The sequence below is a fragment of the Xiphias gladius genome, chromosome 12 (genome assembly GCF_016859285.1).
Source record: "Xiphias gladius isolate SHS-SW01 ecotype Sanya breed wild chromosome 12, ASM1685928v1, whole genome shotgun sequence".
Lineage (NCBI taxonomy): Eukaryota > Metazoa > Chordata > Actinopteri > Istiophoriformes > Xiphiidae > Xiphias > Xiphias gladius.
Genome location: NC_053411.1, coordinates 4,861,326 through 4,880,424, shown reverse-complemented (window position 1 = coordinate 4,880,424; position 19,099 = coordinate 4,861,326). Strand labels below are relative to the sequence as shown.

General features: G+C 42.8%; 1 protein-coding gene across 4 annotated transcripts; it reads right to left on the bottom strand.

The window, feature by feature from the left end:
- Positions 1-46: 46 nt before the first annotated feature.
- Positions 47-17,901, bottom strand: fxr2 (fragile X mental retardation, autosomal homolog 2). 4 transcript variants are annotated; one of them, XM_040140936.1, is made up of 17 exons: positions 17,193-17,901; positions 14,209-14,261; positions 13,121-13,214; positions 12,281-12,352; positions 10,644-10,792; positions 10,294-10,387; positions 8,640-8,756; positions 8,320-8,490; positions 8,123-8,201; positions 7,808-7,965; positions 7,214-7,300; positions 4,825-5,044; positions 4,469-4,648; positions 3,504-3,698; positions 3,204-3,311; positions 2,849-2,937; positions 47-2,749 (listed from the first exon to the last, which is right to left on the bottom strand). In XM_040140936.1, the coding sequence occupies exons 1-17, from the start codon at positions 17,241-17,243 to the stop codon at positions 2,639-2,641; spliced, it is 2,028 nt and encodes a 675-aa protein (XP_039996870.1). In that variant the 5' UTR covers positions 17,244-17,901; the 3' UTR covers positions 47-2,638. The 4 variants fall into 4 exon arrangements, with proteins under 4 accessions (XP_039996870.1, XP_039996871.1, XP_039996872.1 ...); XM_040140937.1 differs by having other exon boundaries at positions 3,213-3,311; XM_040140938.1 differs by having other exon boundaries at positions 7,856-7,965.
- Positions 17,902-19,099: the final 1,198 nt, after the last annotated feature.

The window sequence follows — 19,099 nt, the reverse complement described above, 5'->3', positions numbered from 1 at the left end:
GCGTGTATTAAAAAGAACAAATTGTTTTGAAAAAATGTATACCAAACAATGAAAAGTCCTTTATTGCCATCAGAACATGAGTGAGAAAACCAGAGACAAAATCTGACAGTGAGGAGTCGACTGTACAACCAGCATCCACAGACGCACACAGACACGCGCACCCACCCGCACGCACACACACGCGCGCACGCACACACACACACACGCACCCGCACACGCACAGCAGCCAGCAGTCTTTCAACAGGACGCGAGGGACACAGATACGTAAGGGAATACAGTACTCACACAATGAGGTATAAAGGTAAAACACAAACATACCAGTAGGGCTACGTCCTCCACTCACACACATGCAACTGAACCAAGGTACAAATACTCAAGTGCTCGTTCATCCTCTAAAAACACAACATACAGGTGAGCAGAAATGCATAACAGCAGCATCAGGGTCATCTCGATTCAACCACACTCCCGTTCATCTGTCTCTCAAAACCTTTGGTCATGTGGACGCTTGCTTGTCATGCACAATTTTGCCCTTGTCATTTAATACTTCATGAGACTCTGAAACTTGTGAGCAAAGGAACGGGTCCCTTCCTGACTCACATCCACCGACAGAAACGGGGGATGTTCTGGGCAGATGGGGGTGGGGTGGGGTGTTTTTTTTTTAAGTTTCTCTCTCTCTCTTCAAGGTAGAGTTTCTACGTTAGTTGGACATTCAATGTGTACATTAGCAGCAATTCTAGTGAATGAGACAATGGCTTTGTAAGTCAGATTAATAACACCCTTTCCTCATGCACAGGACAGACACCACCTACTACTCGTTAACTAAATGCCATGCAAGTTAGAAAAATAGACTGCAAACTCACAAGACAGAGAAATCAAAGTTCATCTCCAGAGAAGAAGTTGATTTCACTTCAATTTTTTATTTCATATTTTCTAAGATGTGGAAATAGCAACAAAAAAAACTTGAGAGCGGTAACCAAGACAACAGTAACAACATGAGCAGAGAGCCACTGAGGTTTCAAGTCCCTCTCTTACTCCATTTGCCAACCCAAACTGCCAGGTACAAGACAGACACCTCGCTTGTTGAAAGTTTTCCTTTGCAGTCCTCTACTTTGTGCCACGCGGGCGACCACTCCGACTTGCACGCGCCTGGTGTGTTTGCCTCGTGTGTGTGTGTGTGTGTGTGTGTGTGTACCTGTAAGTGTGGGCCTGTGTGTCATGTGGCTCTCATGTCATTTGAAGCTGTCCCAATCCCACAGTCTGCAGTCTCCAGGCCCTCCCCCACTAGCAGCACCCGTCCCAGAAAGGTGGTCGCCCTCGTGTGCATCCGGAGCTGCGCGCTGCAGGGGTTTATCAAGACACTAGTGTGGCTGGAAGCTAGCACCGCCGCCCCCTCCGATACAGAGAAAGAGGCACGGTATAGTTCTCTTTAAGTCTAAATCTATGGTTCAAGTCTGCCGTCTGTCTGGTCTCAGCCTGTCTTGTTTACTAGGCTGTACGGGTGCCACCCCGGACCCTCGAAAGACCTAAAAACAGGTGCGAGGAGGAAGTGACACATCACCTGACAACCCCCTCAGGCCTGCTGATAAATAGAGATGCCTCACCATGCGACCCGCCCAGGGCTACGTTACCTCACCCCTCCCAGTTTAGTTTTGTGGTTGCCAAATCTCAACTTTGCACACACAAACACACATATACGCGCGCACGCACATACACGCACGCACTGACCCTAACGCTGTCCATTCTACGCGGAATGAGGACAAGCGCCTTGAATTTCGTGTTTGGCACCAGACTTCCTTTTCCTCACGTTGGCCAGCCACTTCCTCTTCCTCTTTTTCCCTCGTTTTACTCATGTCTCCCTCACAGGTTTGTTCTCTCCTTGGAACCAAAAATGAAAGGAAAAAAAAAAAAAAAAAAAAAAACCCTGGAAGAACACCTCTCCCTCTTTTCTTCCTCTCAGGAAACAAAAACAAACTGAATGGAAAAACTCAAGTTTTTTTTTTTATTATTTTTTTTTTTTTTTTCAAATTCAAGGCACAATGTCTATCAATATTCCAATCCGTCTTTCTCCACTCCCAGGTTCAGTGTGCGAACATCGCGTCACATAAGCTATTGGACTGTCTGCTCGTACGCCACTCCCTACAGCTTACATCTCTCCTGTCTGTACTTTAACACTGTTAAGAGACGCGTCTGTTTTGGTTGAGAGAGCGACCGCCAAGTCCAAACCAGTGATAAACAATGAACAAAATTAACATAACAAAAAAAAAAAAAAAAAAAAAAAAAACAAAGGACACAAAAAAAGACAACTGTTTCAAAAACAAAAAAAGTCTCGTCCTGTTTCTCGTGTTTCAGTATTTTTAAAAATCAAGTCATATCCACCAGCTCTTTTTTGGCAAGCTAGTTGTTTTTTTAAATAAGCACTACGTACTGATAGATAGGATAGCATACACCGTTAACGTGTGTTTTTAAAGTAGATGCGTTTGTCGTTTTTTTGTACTTTTTCACTCTCATAGTATGAATTCAGGTATTTTGTCAGGTACTTTTCACTCATCTGTTTAAGTTTTAAGTTAATGCAAGCAGGGACAGAGTTTGCCATGGAGTCTTGCTCTAGACTTGGGTTCGCCAGGGTAGGGCCGTCTCTTTACGAGACCCCGTTGACCAAGGTCAGATTCTCACTGGCTGAGGTCATGCCTTTGCTGGGGGAACGCTTAGAGGGTGTTCGCTCATCCTTCTTGACGCTGGTCCCGTTCTCCTGTGGGTATGAAAGGTGGAAAAAAGGTGAGATCGGTCCTTTAATCTCATTCATGTCAACAAAACTAAGGCCGAGATCAACGTGTGCTTCTGTCTGTACCTTGGGCTCGGGGCCAGCGTGGTTTTCTTTCTGGGGTAGGTTCTGTCTGCTCTGGGACTCAGCACGGGATATGTAGTCAGCAACAGTCACTGGAGACATTGAAATCTGTTAGCTAGAACAATTGCTGGGGGCTACATGGTACATACACTGTAGATACGAATACAAAATGCCCTAGTATCGCTTTGAGGAAGACTACCTGCACCACTGTAGCAATTTAAATAAACAATAAATACCAAAGACAATCAAGCTGCCTAGTAGGTATCAGTTTAAATTGAAATGATCACAGCTTATACTGATACAGAATATACTGTTCATTCCGAAGGTGAAACTGAAGAAGTGAAACACAATGACTCACCACTCTCACCTGGCTGTCTGTCACGGCTGGCTGAACCTCCCTCTGGGCGGTTGCCACGGTTACGGCGGCGGCGGCTTCGGTTGCGGCGCTGAGGTCGGGCCTCTTCATCTAAAAGCCAAGTGAGAAAAATATGGCTTACTTTCTTTGATGTCGCAGTTCAGAATTTCTACTTTCATCAACAAGCATTTGGTTTTCATTTCAGAGATTTACAGTGTGCATTCCTACTAAGAAACAATGCAACACTTTATGTCTTCACAAATCATTATGCAACAGATGAGAAAACAACGCTTAAATTCCCACCCAGTCCATTCTCACTGGGGCCGGCCTGACTGTCCGACTCTGTAGCAGCGTCCATTACGCTGGGTTCCTGGTCGTTGCGACGGCGGCGGGAGCGCCTGCGGCGGTCGCCTCCCGTGCCTTCACTGATGTCTGTGTCAGCTAGCTCTCCTTCACCCTCCAGCAGGGAGTATGGGTTACTGTCTGGGTCCCTCAGCACTGAGAATGCCACAAAAAATTAGTGTTGCAACTACACTTCCCTAATCTTCTCACATTTTGTTCATATACTCTTAACACAAAGACTGTCTCATTAAAAACTCATACTGTCAGTATCCTTCTATAGCTGATTATAAAGACAATTCTACAGTGTGGTGGCTTGAAGGCTGACTTACACAGGCATGTTTTTCAGTACTACATTTTTACATTTCACCAGAGCACATACTCCGAAAAATTTCCCTCTGACTCTCAGGTGACCTCTCCTCACTTCATGCAAGAGGAGCACACCTTTTAGCCTTAAATACAAAAGTCCGCTGCCAGCTGCCTCTTGAAAAGACTTGGACACCTGCTAAGCAGCACCATACCCGAGCTTCTGTTTCTCATCTTAAAATTATTGTAAGACCACGTGACAAAGGAAATCCTCTTCTTCAGTTGACCATAGTTTGAACTTCAATTATTGCCGGTTTGTAAATCATAAGAAACACAATCAGCTAGGGGCAAATTTCTCAAACTACTGGATCACAGCATTGTTGAATGTATTAATTTATGGTAAGATTAGTAAGAATAAATAAGTGTGAAGTTAAAAGGCTGGTTTAAGAAACTGAAAAGATTCTAAACCCATATTCTGAATACCTCGACACACCGTTACACTGCTGTAATGACTACTTGGAAAATCTCTCAAAACTCACTTAGAGGGTGAAATTTTGACACAAAACATATGACCAGTAATCTTAAGAGTGGCGGTTTGCAACCTGAAGTTGGGCTTTAATTACCTGAGCTGATCGAGTTGGAAGGCTTGGACCCTGGCCCTCCACGGCCTCGTCCTGAGTTGGAGGCTCTGCCCCTGCCACCCCGTCGGGAGCCTCTCTCCTCACCGCCAATGCCACGGGGCCGCTGATCTCGCTCATTGACATCCTCCGACTCAGAAGCATTTGACAGTTCGGAGTTTGTGCCTGCATCAAGCAGAGATGAGTAATGTAAAAAGCAATTACAAACATACGTACATGTATGACTTTTTAAATGACAGAATTATCTTTTATTTTCCACATTACTCTCAAAAACCACAACCATGACTGATTATGAATCAAATCAAAGTAATGTTTCAGTTCATTCATTCATTCATTCTCACCATATCCAGAGTATTGGCTGTTGGAAGCCCTGCGTCCTCTGCCGCGGCCCCCATACGTGCGGGAGGTGTGGAGCGAGTTGCTGCTCTCATCGGTCAGGTAGCCTTTCTCCCGTTCAACACCTGGGCCCCCAGTTCGACTGGGAGGTGCGCGGTACCCCACGCCGATCTGACGGAGCTGCTCGTCAATCTGGAGACGCTCTAGGCGCAGCTGCTCCACTTCCTACACAAGGCAGGGATGGGAAAACAGTTATTCCACACATGGTTTATGAAATGTTTCAACAAAATCCCCTTCCCTTCCCTCCCTGCATCCTGTCCTACACCTTGATGTCCACCTGTTGTTTAACCGAAACGCTTGGGAAATAGTAGTGCAGATAAACAATTTTAAAAAGCCATAAGTAAAACGCATTAAAAAAAAAAAAAAAAGTACCCGCATAAACTGCCATCAAAGTGAGTAATGAATGGCACCCATACCTTGTAATTGCTGCTATTACCGTGCAAAATGTTTTTTTTAGCTTCTCCAGCTTTTGCTGAAACATAAGATCCCTGAGCGTCTAGCAGGATAAAGTGACCCAGGCCCCCTCCACAAGTGTTTTAAGTGCTACCACCTTGTACAGATCATTTGAACAACAGACATTATCAGGTTTAACTACAAACAAAGCATGCATGCTACAATTTACGACAGTATCATCCAAGTGTAGGGACCAAAAAAAGGATTGCCCTGACTTAACATGTTAGGTTCTGTGATGATTAAAAACATGCTTCAAAACATTATTTTTACATCTGCAAATGTATTGCAGTATTAGAATGTTTTTTTTAACTCACAGATTTTGTTTCTGACATTTAATCTGGTAGACTGTGATTGTTTCACTTTTACATGTTTGTTCAGCCTATGAAATGGCACACACAAATTCTGTTGTATTAAGCTGGAGCTGAGCGACGGTCTTACAACTAACATCTGCTGTAGCCCTGGGCTGGTTTTGAGCTTCTTTTTGAGCCCATCATTCTACCACTAAGTGGCAGTAATGCATAAAGTTCAGTCCCCCAACCCGATGGACTGAGCCCTCACAAAACCCCAAACATGACCATTTTGGCAGAACATGCACTTCTTTTAGATTCCCACTTCTTCCAAACCTCAGCCATGTTTAAAATGAGGAAAAAGAGTTTTCTTACAATTTCTGGATGTGCCTTTAATGACAAGGTAGATATAAAATTACACTGTGTTGATGGAAACTGTCCCCTCACTTTTTAATATTTTTGGACAGAGACAAAATGAGTACCATATTGCTTGGTTTAAGGATAGTTAAAAGAGTCTGTTTACTGGCTCAAATGTTCTCAGTCACTTAGATTCAAAGATTCCAAATCGATTAGACAGATTGGCTCATTTGGTTAAGATTTGTCTCGTACCCTAAAAATGGGAAAATAATTACAATGAGAGTCCATTAAGCTTCAAACAGACTCAGTGTCTGTTAAATCTCCAACTGGGGCAATATCACTTTGCCAGTAATCATCTGTACCACCACATCACCCATTTTGACAACCAATACCCACACCCAGAGCACTCTTAAAAAAAATAAAAATAAAAATAAAAAACACAGCCAGGATAAAGCAAAAGTTATCATGTTACATAGTTTATCATGTTTGATGTCACTTAAAAGAAATCCTTTTTTAAGGCTACTTTTGTCTTTTAGGAGTGCCACAATTTCTCATTTTTCAGCGGAGCCACATGAGTCATCTCATAGATTTTTTTGGGGGGGGGGGGGCATTTGTGTGTAATGGCAGCAGTGCACTGACAGCAGTTTTTATGGTGTTTCAGTCGTGGGTGATTTGGAGGAGGGGGTCTCACTTCACAGTTTGACAGCTGCCTCCACCAACGACAGCTGAAACTCAAGGGAGGTGTGAAGGAAATGAGGCAGGGCAGGGGGTCTGATGTTATTTTTGGAAGCTCAGGGTCCAGATAGCTGGTAATCTAAACTCCAGCGTACCCTTCACCCCATCCCAGAGAGAGGGGCTATTTATAAAAGAACATGAGGTAAGGGCAAAATGAGGTGCTCTCAGCAGCTTTCCTCATGTGGCACTGGGGCAGGAGGGAAACAGGTGACCAATACGAAATGACCCTGCACATACGCCCATACTTCCCAACAGCACCCTGTCCTTTCCCCAAATGTAACATGAAGGAACTGTGCTTCTAAGAAACATATTTCCTCTACCAAATGTCCGGATATTCGGAGCAGAATATATATAGAGATTCAAAGTAAAAGATGGCTGCAATGTACAGACGACAGAAATGCTGTCAGCATGCAGTTCTATTTTATCTGAACTTTTCTGAGTGACAGTAACAGATAAAAGGCCAGTGCCACCATCTACTGGCGAACATGGAGAAGCGACTTACCTGGAGATAGGACACATGGTATTCCAACAGAGCCTGAGCATTGCTGATGTTCTCTTTAGTTCCCACAAACACAAAGGGAACCATACCCTGATAAAACACAGAGAGGGGGAGATGAAGAGTTGACTCTTGTGTTTTTTTAGGGAAACAGATAATCATCACTTTAAATACTGAGCCCCATTGTCTGAGAGATATCACTGACTTGGAAACAGTTCAGACCTTACTCAAAAAGAACATTTTCATTAGTGAATTACAGATCATTTTTGGAATGATTAGTATGCTTTAAAAATCACATGAAGCACACATAACAGAAACATATTGTATCAACCCATCAGAGACAATGCATAGCTAATTGCCCACACACGCCCAACATAACTGACATATGCTGTGCAGTGGGTTGTGTGTATTGAAAGTAATGAAAACGTAAGTGCTAGTGACAAAACAAGAGAGACAAAGCAGCAGAATGGAACAGTGTCGAAGCACACAGCACATGGGACTTCTATGCCCTGCTGCAGTTAAGTAACTTTGCTTTTTGGAGAGCGGGGGGGGGGGGGGCAATTGTAGGGGACTGGGAGACCAGCCGAACGGTCCATTCACCTCTTTGCTGCTGGCAGTGTCGTCCCTGCCAGCCCCCTGCCTGCCTACCTCCTCCCGGGGAAGTTTTTTGTCGTTGTCTCCCTCAATCCTGACACGGACCACGCCCGACTTGTCCACAATCTCCTGGATGACTTTGCCGTTCTTGCCGATGACTTTTCCTGTGGGAGAAAGAAAAAAAAGGAATAGTAAAAGAATGGCATAATGTCAATGATAGGAGTGTATGTGTGTGGTAATACGGACTATGTTATTGTGATGAAGTGGGATGTTGTCACCAACAAAATGAGCTCCCTCAGAAAATTTATGTTGCTCACTCACCTACAAGGTTCCTGGGTACCTGAAAGTAGTCTTCTTTGAACTCAAGATACTCTCTAGCCTGCTTCACTGCTTCTGGGGTCTGTAACACAACACAAATTAATGACCATATTACACTATGGTATATCTCTCCATACATTGGGACAAGAACAGACATGCTCAGGACATCCAAAATTACATAAGCTCATCGAGCAGTGTACCTCTCCGTAGATCCTAAATGTACAGCTTTCCTCCTCCAGCTCGATAGCTGTTACACCAGGGACCTTCCTTGCCTGCTGGATGTTGGCACCGTGGGAGCCGATGGCGAGGCCCATCAGGTCCTCCCTGACCCTAACCTCCTCCTGGTATGCTGACGCTAACTGCTTACTTGTCTGGGAGGGGAAAAACAAACTTTGCTCAAGTGCAAATGTATTAAGTGAGCCAAAATGGATGGCTAGTGTCTAAACTAACACTGACAAATGTTGGTAAATTAATTGTATTTGACAGGGTATGTTCATGTGTATCAAAAGAGTATGTTTACCTCCAAATGTTTGGTGGCTTCTTCGTTGCGGGACATTAGCATAAGCTTGGTACGGATGCTGCGAAAATGCATGTCACTCAGAAGAGTTGCACGCTTTACTGTGGTTTCATTTGTAGACTGTGAAGATTATAAAGAAGGGGTTACGTTACAACTTACAAGTTACTTCAGAACATAATTATTGCATTCATATTGTCAATAGTTAGTGTTTGTCAATCAGAGGAGTACCAGAGACAAAGTTGTTCAAATGTTGATTCAGAATTTTGACATTGTATGTTTTATCTAAAAGCACTGAAGAGAGACAGGAAGGGGAAGTAAGATATACTCATCAAGCACTTTATTAGGAACACTTGTACACCTGTCTACTCATGCAATCAGCCAATTATGTGGCTGAAATGCATAAAATCATGCAGATATGTGTCAGGGAAAATTGTGATCTCATTGACTCTGACCATGGCATGATTGTTGGTGCCAGATGGGCCGGTTTGAGTATTTCTGAAATGGCTGATTTCCTGGTATTTTCACTCACAACAGTCTCTAGAGTTTACTCAGAATGGTGCCAAAAAACATCCAGCAAGCGGCAGTTCTGCAGACGGAAACACCTTGTTGATGAGAGAGGTCAGAGGAAAATGGCCAGACTGGTTGCAGCTGACAGAAAGGCTACAGATAACCACTCTTTACAACTGTGGTGAGCAGAAAAGAATCTCAGAATGTACAACACGTTGAACCTTGAGGTGGATGGGCCACAACAGCAGAGGACCACGTCGGGTTCCACTACTGTCAGCCAAGAACAGAAATCTGAGGCTGCAGTGGGCACAGGCTCACCAAAACTGGACAGGTGAAGACTGGAAAAACATAGCCTGGTCTGAAGCATCTGGGTTTCTGCTGAGGCACGTAGATGAATCCATGGACTCAACCTGCCTTGTGTCAACAGTCCAGGCTGGAGGTGGTGTAAAAGTGTGGGGATTGTTTTCTTGGCACTTTAAGCTCCTTAATACCAATCAATTATCATTGAATGCCACAGCCTATCTGAGTATTTTTTGCTGACCATGTGCATCCCTTTAGGGCCACAGTTCACCATCCTGTAATGGCTACTTTCAGCATTAAAAAGCATCATGTCACAAGGCAAAAAAAGTTGCCACAAACTGGTTTCATGAACATGACAATGAGTTCAGTAAACTTCAGTGGCCTCCCCAGTCACCGGATCTGAGTCTAAAGGAACACCTTTGGTATGGAGGAGATCGGCAGCATGAATGTGCATCTGACAAATCTGCAGTAATGATGTGATGCAATCATGTCAACATGGACAAGAATCTCAAAGGAAAATTTCCAACACCTTGTGGAATCCATGGACCAAGAACTGTGGTTGTTTTGAGAGCAAAAGGTGACCCTACCCAATATTAATATTGTGTCCCTAATAAAGTGTTTGGTGAATGTATGTGTCATGATTTAGATTAAAATGTACAGACCTAACGATATTTTAGGAATACTCAGAATATCCCTAACATACAGTTCATTTGAACCTTTCTGATTTTTACGTTACTGTTTGAGTTACTATAGCTCATTTATATTATTTCCTCATCTGTGGCTATCTAATAAGGACATTAACTTGCTCGTGAAGTGATACCAAGCACAAGTGTGTATTCGAAGTACTAACCAGCACGATGAGTTCGTGTGTTTGGGCACTGTAGAAGATGCAGTTGGCTCCGATAGCTTTCCTGAAGTCTTTGTGAATGTTGTCATTTGCACAGCTGTCGATAAGAAAACAATCCACAGGAGAGTCAGCCTCGTTATTCATTTGGCAGCAGTGGGCCATTATAACAACACTGCTCACTGAAACAACTTGTGATGTGAGAACTTAACATTCAAAGAAATGTGTTTAGACATGTAAAATCATACATTCATATACCCAAGAACACCGAAATTCAAAATTTCTATGCCAATTTTATTATATATCAATTGAAGAACTATCTACAGTATGTAACCTGACAATGTAAAGACACTCACATGTCCCTCAAGTCTTCTGGGACAGGGATGGGGACTTTATGGAAGGAGTTCCGAGAGGAAGGGCTGTTGGGGTTGAGGGGCCTGATGCGTTCTGATGTGACAATCTCATTGTATGTGGCGTCGCATGCTGCGTATTCAATCACGTAGAACTGAAAACAGCACAAGAGATACCAATTTTGAATAATATAGGCAGAAATATCAGACACAAGTCAGTCTGACAGCTCAGATAACCAATGTGAATTGGGAAAAAAAAAAAAAAACACCATCCGGCCAAGATATATACAGTGCAGAACTGCTGTATTCAATCCATACAAAGATGTAGAATTAGCTGTCAATTTAAAAACAATTTGATGTCATCTCTTAGGTGGAAAGAATCTATACTACACATCAACATGCATTTAATCTATAGCTTTATTCATTACTTAATAATGTTAAACACCTATGCCAGTCTTCTGTTTCAGAGGAAACATAGGATGAAACAAAGAAGGCATGCCAGATTGAGATACAGAGAAAAGATGAAAAAATGTTGACAAAGAAAAAGGGGAAGCATAAAAGAGTGAGCCAGTGAGATGAACACTGCACACTCCATGCTCAAAGGACAGTATTAAAGCCATCAGTCAATGCTAGACATTCCTGCAAGCTCTTATCGGGCTGCTCTGAATAACAGCACTACACCAGCAGCAACTCCCTTGGCACTGTAGCACTGCAAAGCTGTCCTTTCCATATCCCACTGACCCACTATTCAACCTGCAGCTCATGCTGGTGAGTAAGAGCCAGTACTGGTTAAAATTATCTGAAAATTTGAAAAACACCTCAAAATAAGCCCACCGTGCTTACTAGTCTGGTGCAAATCCATTTTGGCACAAGTCAGTGTGAAGAAGCAGCACAGGGTATATGGGAAATATAATTTGAAAGTACAGTGTCAGACCACATCAGGACAAACTGACTCGTCGAGCTCATTACCCAGCAGTACTTATCTTACTACATGCCTGTATTCACTCTAAATACAGTATACTGCAGTACTCAGAGCTCAATAAACAGTTCCTGGCAATACAACAGAGGCAAAGTGAAAGATAATTGCTTAGCCTCTATTACTGATTATTAAATACTGAGACAAAGCTAACCTGGCTGGATTTTATCACTGACACAAGGTATCATCTTCTCAATAATGTTAATCCTTTTCAATTAAATAGCTCCAAGAAATTTAAGCCCCATTCACTAAAACTTAGGAACTAACAATTCCTTCAGCGCACCGCAGCATCCAAGGCACTGTGACGACTAAGCAAATTAGACAGGATTAAAAAACAAAAACACGGAGTTTCTTAAAATGGAGTTTTACGCATGACGGGACAACAAAACTGCATCATGTTGTTCTTTGTAATTTTCTGTTGTGTGACTGTGGTGTCTGAATTAATGGAGACATGCAGAGGTGGAAAGAGGATTTGAAATCACCATAAAAAGGAAAATCATATGTCTCCAGAGTAGAGAGGATATGCTGTTTTTTTCTGGTAATTCTTCTGCTTTAGTAAATTTCAGCAATTAATCTGTGAATAAAGTTTCAGTTTTTTTCCATCTTTAATTCGCTTTTCATCTCATTTTTTAAAGATAGTGTTCCTTGGTTCCTAGTAACTACTTACCTCTCCCTTCATCATTCTGACTCGCGCCAGCCACCAGCCACATGGCTCCTGCTCATTGGCCCTGGAGTATACCTTAAGGAGACACACGGTGAATGACAGCTGAGTCAGTGACAAAAAAACTACAACCGTTACACTCATTTATTGTGCTACAAACAGTTTGTAGGGGAAACCCAGATGCAACGACAGTGAACATGGCGTTAGCTGCATATTTAGCAAGCAAACGGCAGACCTATACTGTGACATGAATGTAATCCTACAAATCCACTGTCTCGTGATGAGTAAAGAAAACAGGATATATAGTGTACAACTATCCAGTGCTGTGTGATATGGATAAAATGTATAATATGTGAGGTAAACTTGTTGAATATTGTAATGATAGTATGAGATGGTGCAAAACAAAGAGTTGAGTGTACAGCTTGTGTAGATTCAATTTCAGTCTGACTGTACAAAACGCAAGCAATATATTAATCTTTCACACCAGTCAGTAACATTTTACATAGCCAATCTGCATATAATGTCTTTTTCTAATAAGCTGCCCAAAAGCAATGCAATGCAAAAATATGCATATAAAATTTAAAACAATTTTTAAACCATCATGTACCAAAAGCTGTTTGGGCTGTTTTACAGTTAGACAAATACTTTAAAAGGGATAAATGAAGATAGTTTCATTTTAGATTTTTTTAAGCCACATGGATGTCGTGGAAATGACAGTAAAAGTCAGTACTATCCAATAATGATCCATTTGATAAAGTGCAAAGACACCAATGCCTTGAGATATGAGGTTAGTGAAAACTCCAGTGTATGGGCTGAGTCAGAGAGACCCAAAGCGGCACACCTCACCTCCACTTCTTCTCCTTCACCAATATCCTTGTGGTAGTCAGCTGGAGGAGGCAACCGCACGTCACTGAAGGGCAACTGTCTCTCTGGCTGCCAGCTATGGCGAAACGAGATAAAGAGAGAGATAAAACACAAACATTTGTCAGCTTATCAACAATCACAGGTATCAAAATTGAATTCAGTAAAAGTTCAAATAGTCTAGATTCAAGCTCTTTTGTTTTTCATGTCATATTGGGATTGCAATGGCATGAGGGTCACCCACTCACTGCTTTACAGTAAATTAACAGACATAACGAAAATAAAAATTACAATGGGCTCATTAGGTTTAATGAGGAATTCGAGGAACTGTGTCTGGACAGCAAGTGACTATGTTTATTGTATGATGTCCTTTTATATTAAGTAAGAACTTGAAAATAGCTCAGCAGAGAGCAATCAAGTTAAGTAAATTACTTTCAAAAGTGATACTTGATACTACTACTCCAGATACATAAAATGAAAATACGATCATTCCTATGTTCATTCAGTGACATTAAATAAAGCCTACCAAACTAAATTTGAATCTTAGATTGAAAAACAATTTTATTTAGACCAAAAAAGGTGTTTCATTCATTCACGGTATTATACAACCAACTACTCCAACACCTCCATGTGCTCAGAGAAAGTAAATGGAGAAGGAAGGGGAAGAAACCATCTCAAAAACGACACAGGCCACTATACTGCCACTCCTCCAACCCTGCATACCTTGAGTCACTATTTTTAGGGGCACCCTAATCTACACTCTGAGCCAAGCAGATAAAGAGGGACCAGAGAAACGGGTGGTGGGGCTAGGAGTATAGGAAAGCATGCTACCAGGATGGCAGGGGCAGGGGGGTCAGAGCAGGAGGTAAAAAAACTGTTAAGAGACGTGTTTGGACAGCTGAATGCCAAGCACAGGTGCTGAAGAGGACATTTTTGAATGCCTGGTTAAAGCAGCAGCATGGATCCGTCATAGTAACACTCAATTACCAGAGTTCAAGCCTCTTTTTGCCATCTAAGGACTATTCATCATAAAGCAGACATACAGGAGATGTTAACAGAGAAAGCAAACTTACTTATTTTCAAAAACAATTGTGAGTGAGTCCTCATGGACATCTTTGATGTAACCCTAAAAGAAAAGCAGAGAGAAAGAATTTTATTCCCATAAATGCACAAGACCGAGACAGTGATGAGGGGTGGGGCTGTGAGCGTTTGATTTTAAATGTAAACAAATAGACAAGTCCTAGTAGTTTATAGTTTTAAGTCCTGCTAGACCAATACTGTTACTGTTGCTGAAAAAGAGCATCTAGGGCTTTTTGGAAGCCAGGACATCACATCACTGACACAGTTTTATGGCTATGAATTCTGTGTTGGATAAAGTGACGAGGAACACTGACTCCTCCTGACAGCACAGACAGCCTGGAAATCTCTCTCTCTCACACAAACACACACACGCACAAACACACTCACATAGATACACACACACACACACACACACACACACACACACACACACACACACACACACACACGGAATTAAAATGCGTGAGCCTTCTCTTTGTAAGTTGGAAGACAATAATATGAGGCATGTTCATGAGGGTATATGTATGGGGAAACGGGCTACTCACTCAGCCTTACTTATCTGGACAGATTATGTGACAGCCCAGAGACAATTCTTACGAGAGAGATTACTTAAACATGTTACTCGTCTATCATAACCATCCCCAAATCTGTAATGGTATGCCATAAACTCTGACCAGCACCCACAGTGCTCAGCAATGACAAGATGAGAGGAAAGTGGTGGGTGTGGCATGTCTCTCAGTGTAACACTACCGTATATGGGACAGAGAGGTCAGGCAGTGTCTTCAACTGCAATCATGCTTGGGGTTTGGGAGGGGGAGTGTGGATTCACCTGCTGGGAATGCGCTGTCTTTGCACTAGAAGAGTGGGTTAGGGTTTCAGCCTAGATCAGGGGAAATGTGTGCGTAGACACAGAGATATTTACACCTTCTGTGCAGTCCACTCTCACTACAACTCTGATTATCAATTACCGCTGCCTACTGTTCTGACAAGGTCTTTGTTAATGGTATCTACTTATTGTCTGCTGCTCACATTGCCTAGGTAGCAGTGGCACTAGAGCTGGCTAACTTCTGGAAAAGAAGCCAGCAATGACAACGGGTCTGATTGAAAAAGTGCTCATCCTCCAATTTCCAGTGGTCACATCAGGAGACAGCTGCATGTGCATGTTCAGTTAGTACTGCCACCACCAAGTACTACCAGGTCAAAGGGCAGGCAAGCCCTCTTTCTAGCATGACATGACTGTGGAAAGGGGGGGGGGGTCACGGGCAGCTTTGTAATGACGTTGCTGCATCAGGCCAGCAACCACACAAAGGTCCACGTGGTCACCAAAACCTTTCGGACCAGCGGAGCCAGGTTAGCAAACTTCCCCGTGAAAATTGATTGGATGGGTTAGTTGAATATTTTCAACATACAGTAAGTAGCCAGTGTGTTCAGGTGTATTCATCTGATTGGCCTAATTATAACAAAATAAAAATAAAGATGTAAAAAGAGATGATAAATTAGATAGCCTCATTTAGTCTTTTATTAGTTTGCTTGAGATGCACTTGCTGCTGCAAAAAGTGCAAACCTTAAAGAGGACAAAGTGCCACTTTCCTGACAGGTTCATAAATATTATCCTGATTCAGTTAAAAGGAAGAAACTAACTGACTCAATGTGACACCAAGGTGAATGAGGTACACTTAAAAAGCAAAATCCTTTTACCCTGTGTGTCAATCACAACAAGAAAAAAGCAGTAAAGCTTTTGCCCCACTCTCACCCATCAAGGACAACATATCTCAGGGAATATGACATTTAGAATATCACTAACACAGTTAAGTGTCCATTTCATCCACAAAATGAGAGCTGTGAGATAATGGACGTAAAAGAGAGGAGTGGAAAGTGTTTGTTCATGCCAGAGCTGAACTGTCACCCTGTAAAACAGAACGACAGGTGAAGCAGCACGAGGAGAGTAAATATAGTCTCATCCTTAAACCACCATGTGGTCGACTGACCAACTGAATGCTCGAAGGCAGAATAGAGAGCAGGAACACATGGGTGAAAACAATGTGGTTAAACTGAGACAAATTAAAACACGAGATGCCTCTGATACCTAAGACTAGAAATCGGGGAGAGGATGAATTGGGTCATTTGCTTATCTCCAATCATCATGGTCTAGCCTCAGGTTGGGACTACCTCCATCAGAATTTTTGTTAAAATCATCTGAAATCCAAAATGATGCTAGAACCCACAATATTCATCAAAACCCAAATCTGTATGGCTGACTGACTGAATGAAAAAATCTATATTCGAGCTCTCTTTTGAAGTCACCAAGTTGCCATCTTAATGTTATGTTTAAAAAAAAACAAGCAAGCTGTGACACAGCATCAACAAAGACTTCAAATCATGTGTCTGAATATGAAAGTAGACTTTCTTTTGAAAATGAGACAGAATTGAAACAGAAAGCTACACTTCCTTGTCAGAGAAATAAACATGTATGTAGCTAGGACGTGGGTTGGGCTACAAAACAAATATGAAGTATGTGAGCTTTGATGTAGCATCTCATCACAGTTGTGCGTAGGAACTGCACAACAGCTGCCTGATGAGCTGCTCGCGTCTGTTTTAAATGTTTGCATTCCACATTTAGAGACTAAGTAATATGTTATGAATAATACTGTATGCCATTTCAAAACTATGGGAATCTTTTTCCAATGGTATAACTTGTTATCATATTGACATTAACTAAAAACGACCAAATATAGGCCATACTTGATGATGACAAGTGTACTTAGCTTAACAGCTAGCTGGAGCTAGCTACCCACCCCACAATGGCCAACCCTAATGGAACGCAAAACCATCCCTGTTCGTCAGGACTGGATCTAAGCTAACATTAGCCGAGTAATGGTTAGCTAGGGCTGGGCTCAGAAGAAAGAAATCTCGCAGTTTTTCATGAAACAAAACTTTTAACTGCGACAACTAAAAACTGCGACTGTAACCAGGTTACCTTGTAGAAGGCCCCATTCGAGCCGCGAACTTCCACGGCCAGTCCGTCCATACTTGTCGGTAGATCCCCACGGCTGTGCTTGTCTGTAGCCGTTACGACTCCCTGCGAGTCCGGTAACGTTACCACCCCCAGCTTCGCCGGCCCTTCGCCGCTATCCGGCCGCTTGTGGATTTCCAGTGTTTCGGGTGGAGGGAGAGGGGCAGAGGTGAAGGGGTTGGGGAGATGGGTGTGATGGTGTCAACTAATGCAACGCAGACGCTCTCTCCAGCAGCAGCCAGTTAGGAAGCTCCGTTGTCTGTTTTTGTCTGAATGTGGGATTTGGTGCTCGCAAGCTGAAAGGCACCGCCACGAGCAGTAGTGAAGTCTCGACGTGCGCGAGGAAGAAAAACAAGCTAATGATGCTACAGCAGGAGGATGCTAGCTGATGGATAATTAGCTGGGAGGCTAGCTATCAACACCTTGATCCCGTCAGTTTTTAGAGATGCTAGCTGGCTAGCATTTGATAGCCTGGCTGCGTTTGATGGTTGTGCGTGTGGCGCAGTCGTTGCGTTGAATAATTTCACAGAAGTCGTCACCGGGGGTCGTTTCTTCAGTCTATGGTGCAATTTTTTAGCGGCGTTTCTTTCCCAAAAAGCGTTTGAGATGCACTACCGCCCGGCGACTCCTTACTCCAACTACCCGTCCCCTCAACACACGCTGATAGAGTGAATCAGAGAGGGACTGAATGACCTCGAACACCCCACCCCTCAATGAAAAAGACCCGCCCATTAGCATAACCAGGCTTATGATTGGTCAAAGACCTCGGCAATCAACTGTAGCTTTCATTAATTGGTTCAGAAAATAAGGGTTGGTCCGTAAGTGTGACCAATAAAACGCAGAGAGTCGCATCCTAACACGATCCATTGGTTTTATTCCGTGTCGATTATAATGTTACACAAATTGACTGGCTCTCATATCTAATTTTGCCCACTCATTGATGAGTGAGGATCACCAGCCATTGTGTAAACAGCACTACAGTGAAGTTACTATACGTATTATGCACCGAGCAAAAGTTATATCATGGTAGAAACACCGATATTCAGACTGCAGAGAAACACACACACTGGACAAGGGATTTCTTTTATGCTTTTTGACACATCTAGTCTATCGCACCGTATTGCGATTGAATAATAAGTAAAGAAGTATAAAACTGTGTGGGCAAAGGAAGGTTAGAGTATGGTTACAAAACAACGACAATGCGGTGCCAAGAAGACCAGATATGGGCAAGGACTGTTCGAGGAAACAGCTGTGAGAAGCCAACATGAGAGGGCAGAGATCATGGTAGAAAAAGCACACAGTACAGGACTACTCACAGTTGTGGAACACCAGATTCAATATGGACAGAAGGCAATGGGACTTATACAGGGCCTGCACAGCTCATTGTTTTATACATCTAAACAACCTTGTAGAATGTCTTGACACAACTGTTAAAATTGAGCATATGAAAGAATTTAGAATTAGCAACTATCAGACCTAAAATGATGATGACAAGAAGAACGGTGACCAGCGTTCAAACATGATGAGGGACACTATCTACATGCAAAGCACAAACCTTGCAGTGAAACGCCAGCCCTAGCACGCACCTTAAGGTCTGATGGAAAGGAACGATGGACATAAAACACTGAAGGGTATGATTCAGGGAGCATGTTTCTTTTCCACCCCACATCAGTGATGTTCCTGAACCCCCCCACCCCACAAACACACACACACACACACACTCACTTTGGAGAATATGTTTGAGGAATGGTCGGTGTAACATATGTGCATGTCTTACCTACAATCAAGTGCTCGATTGCGAGAAGTGGAGCATTTATGGGCACACACACATTTACAACCCCTTGATAATAACATGAGACACTTGGTCTGTG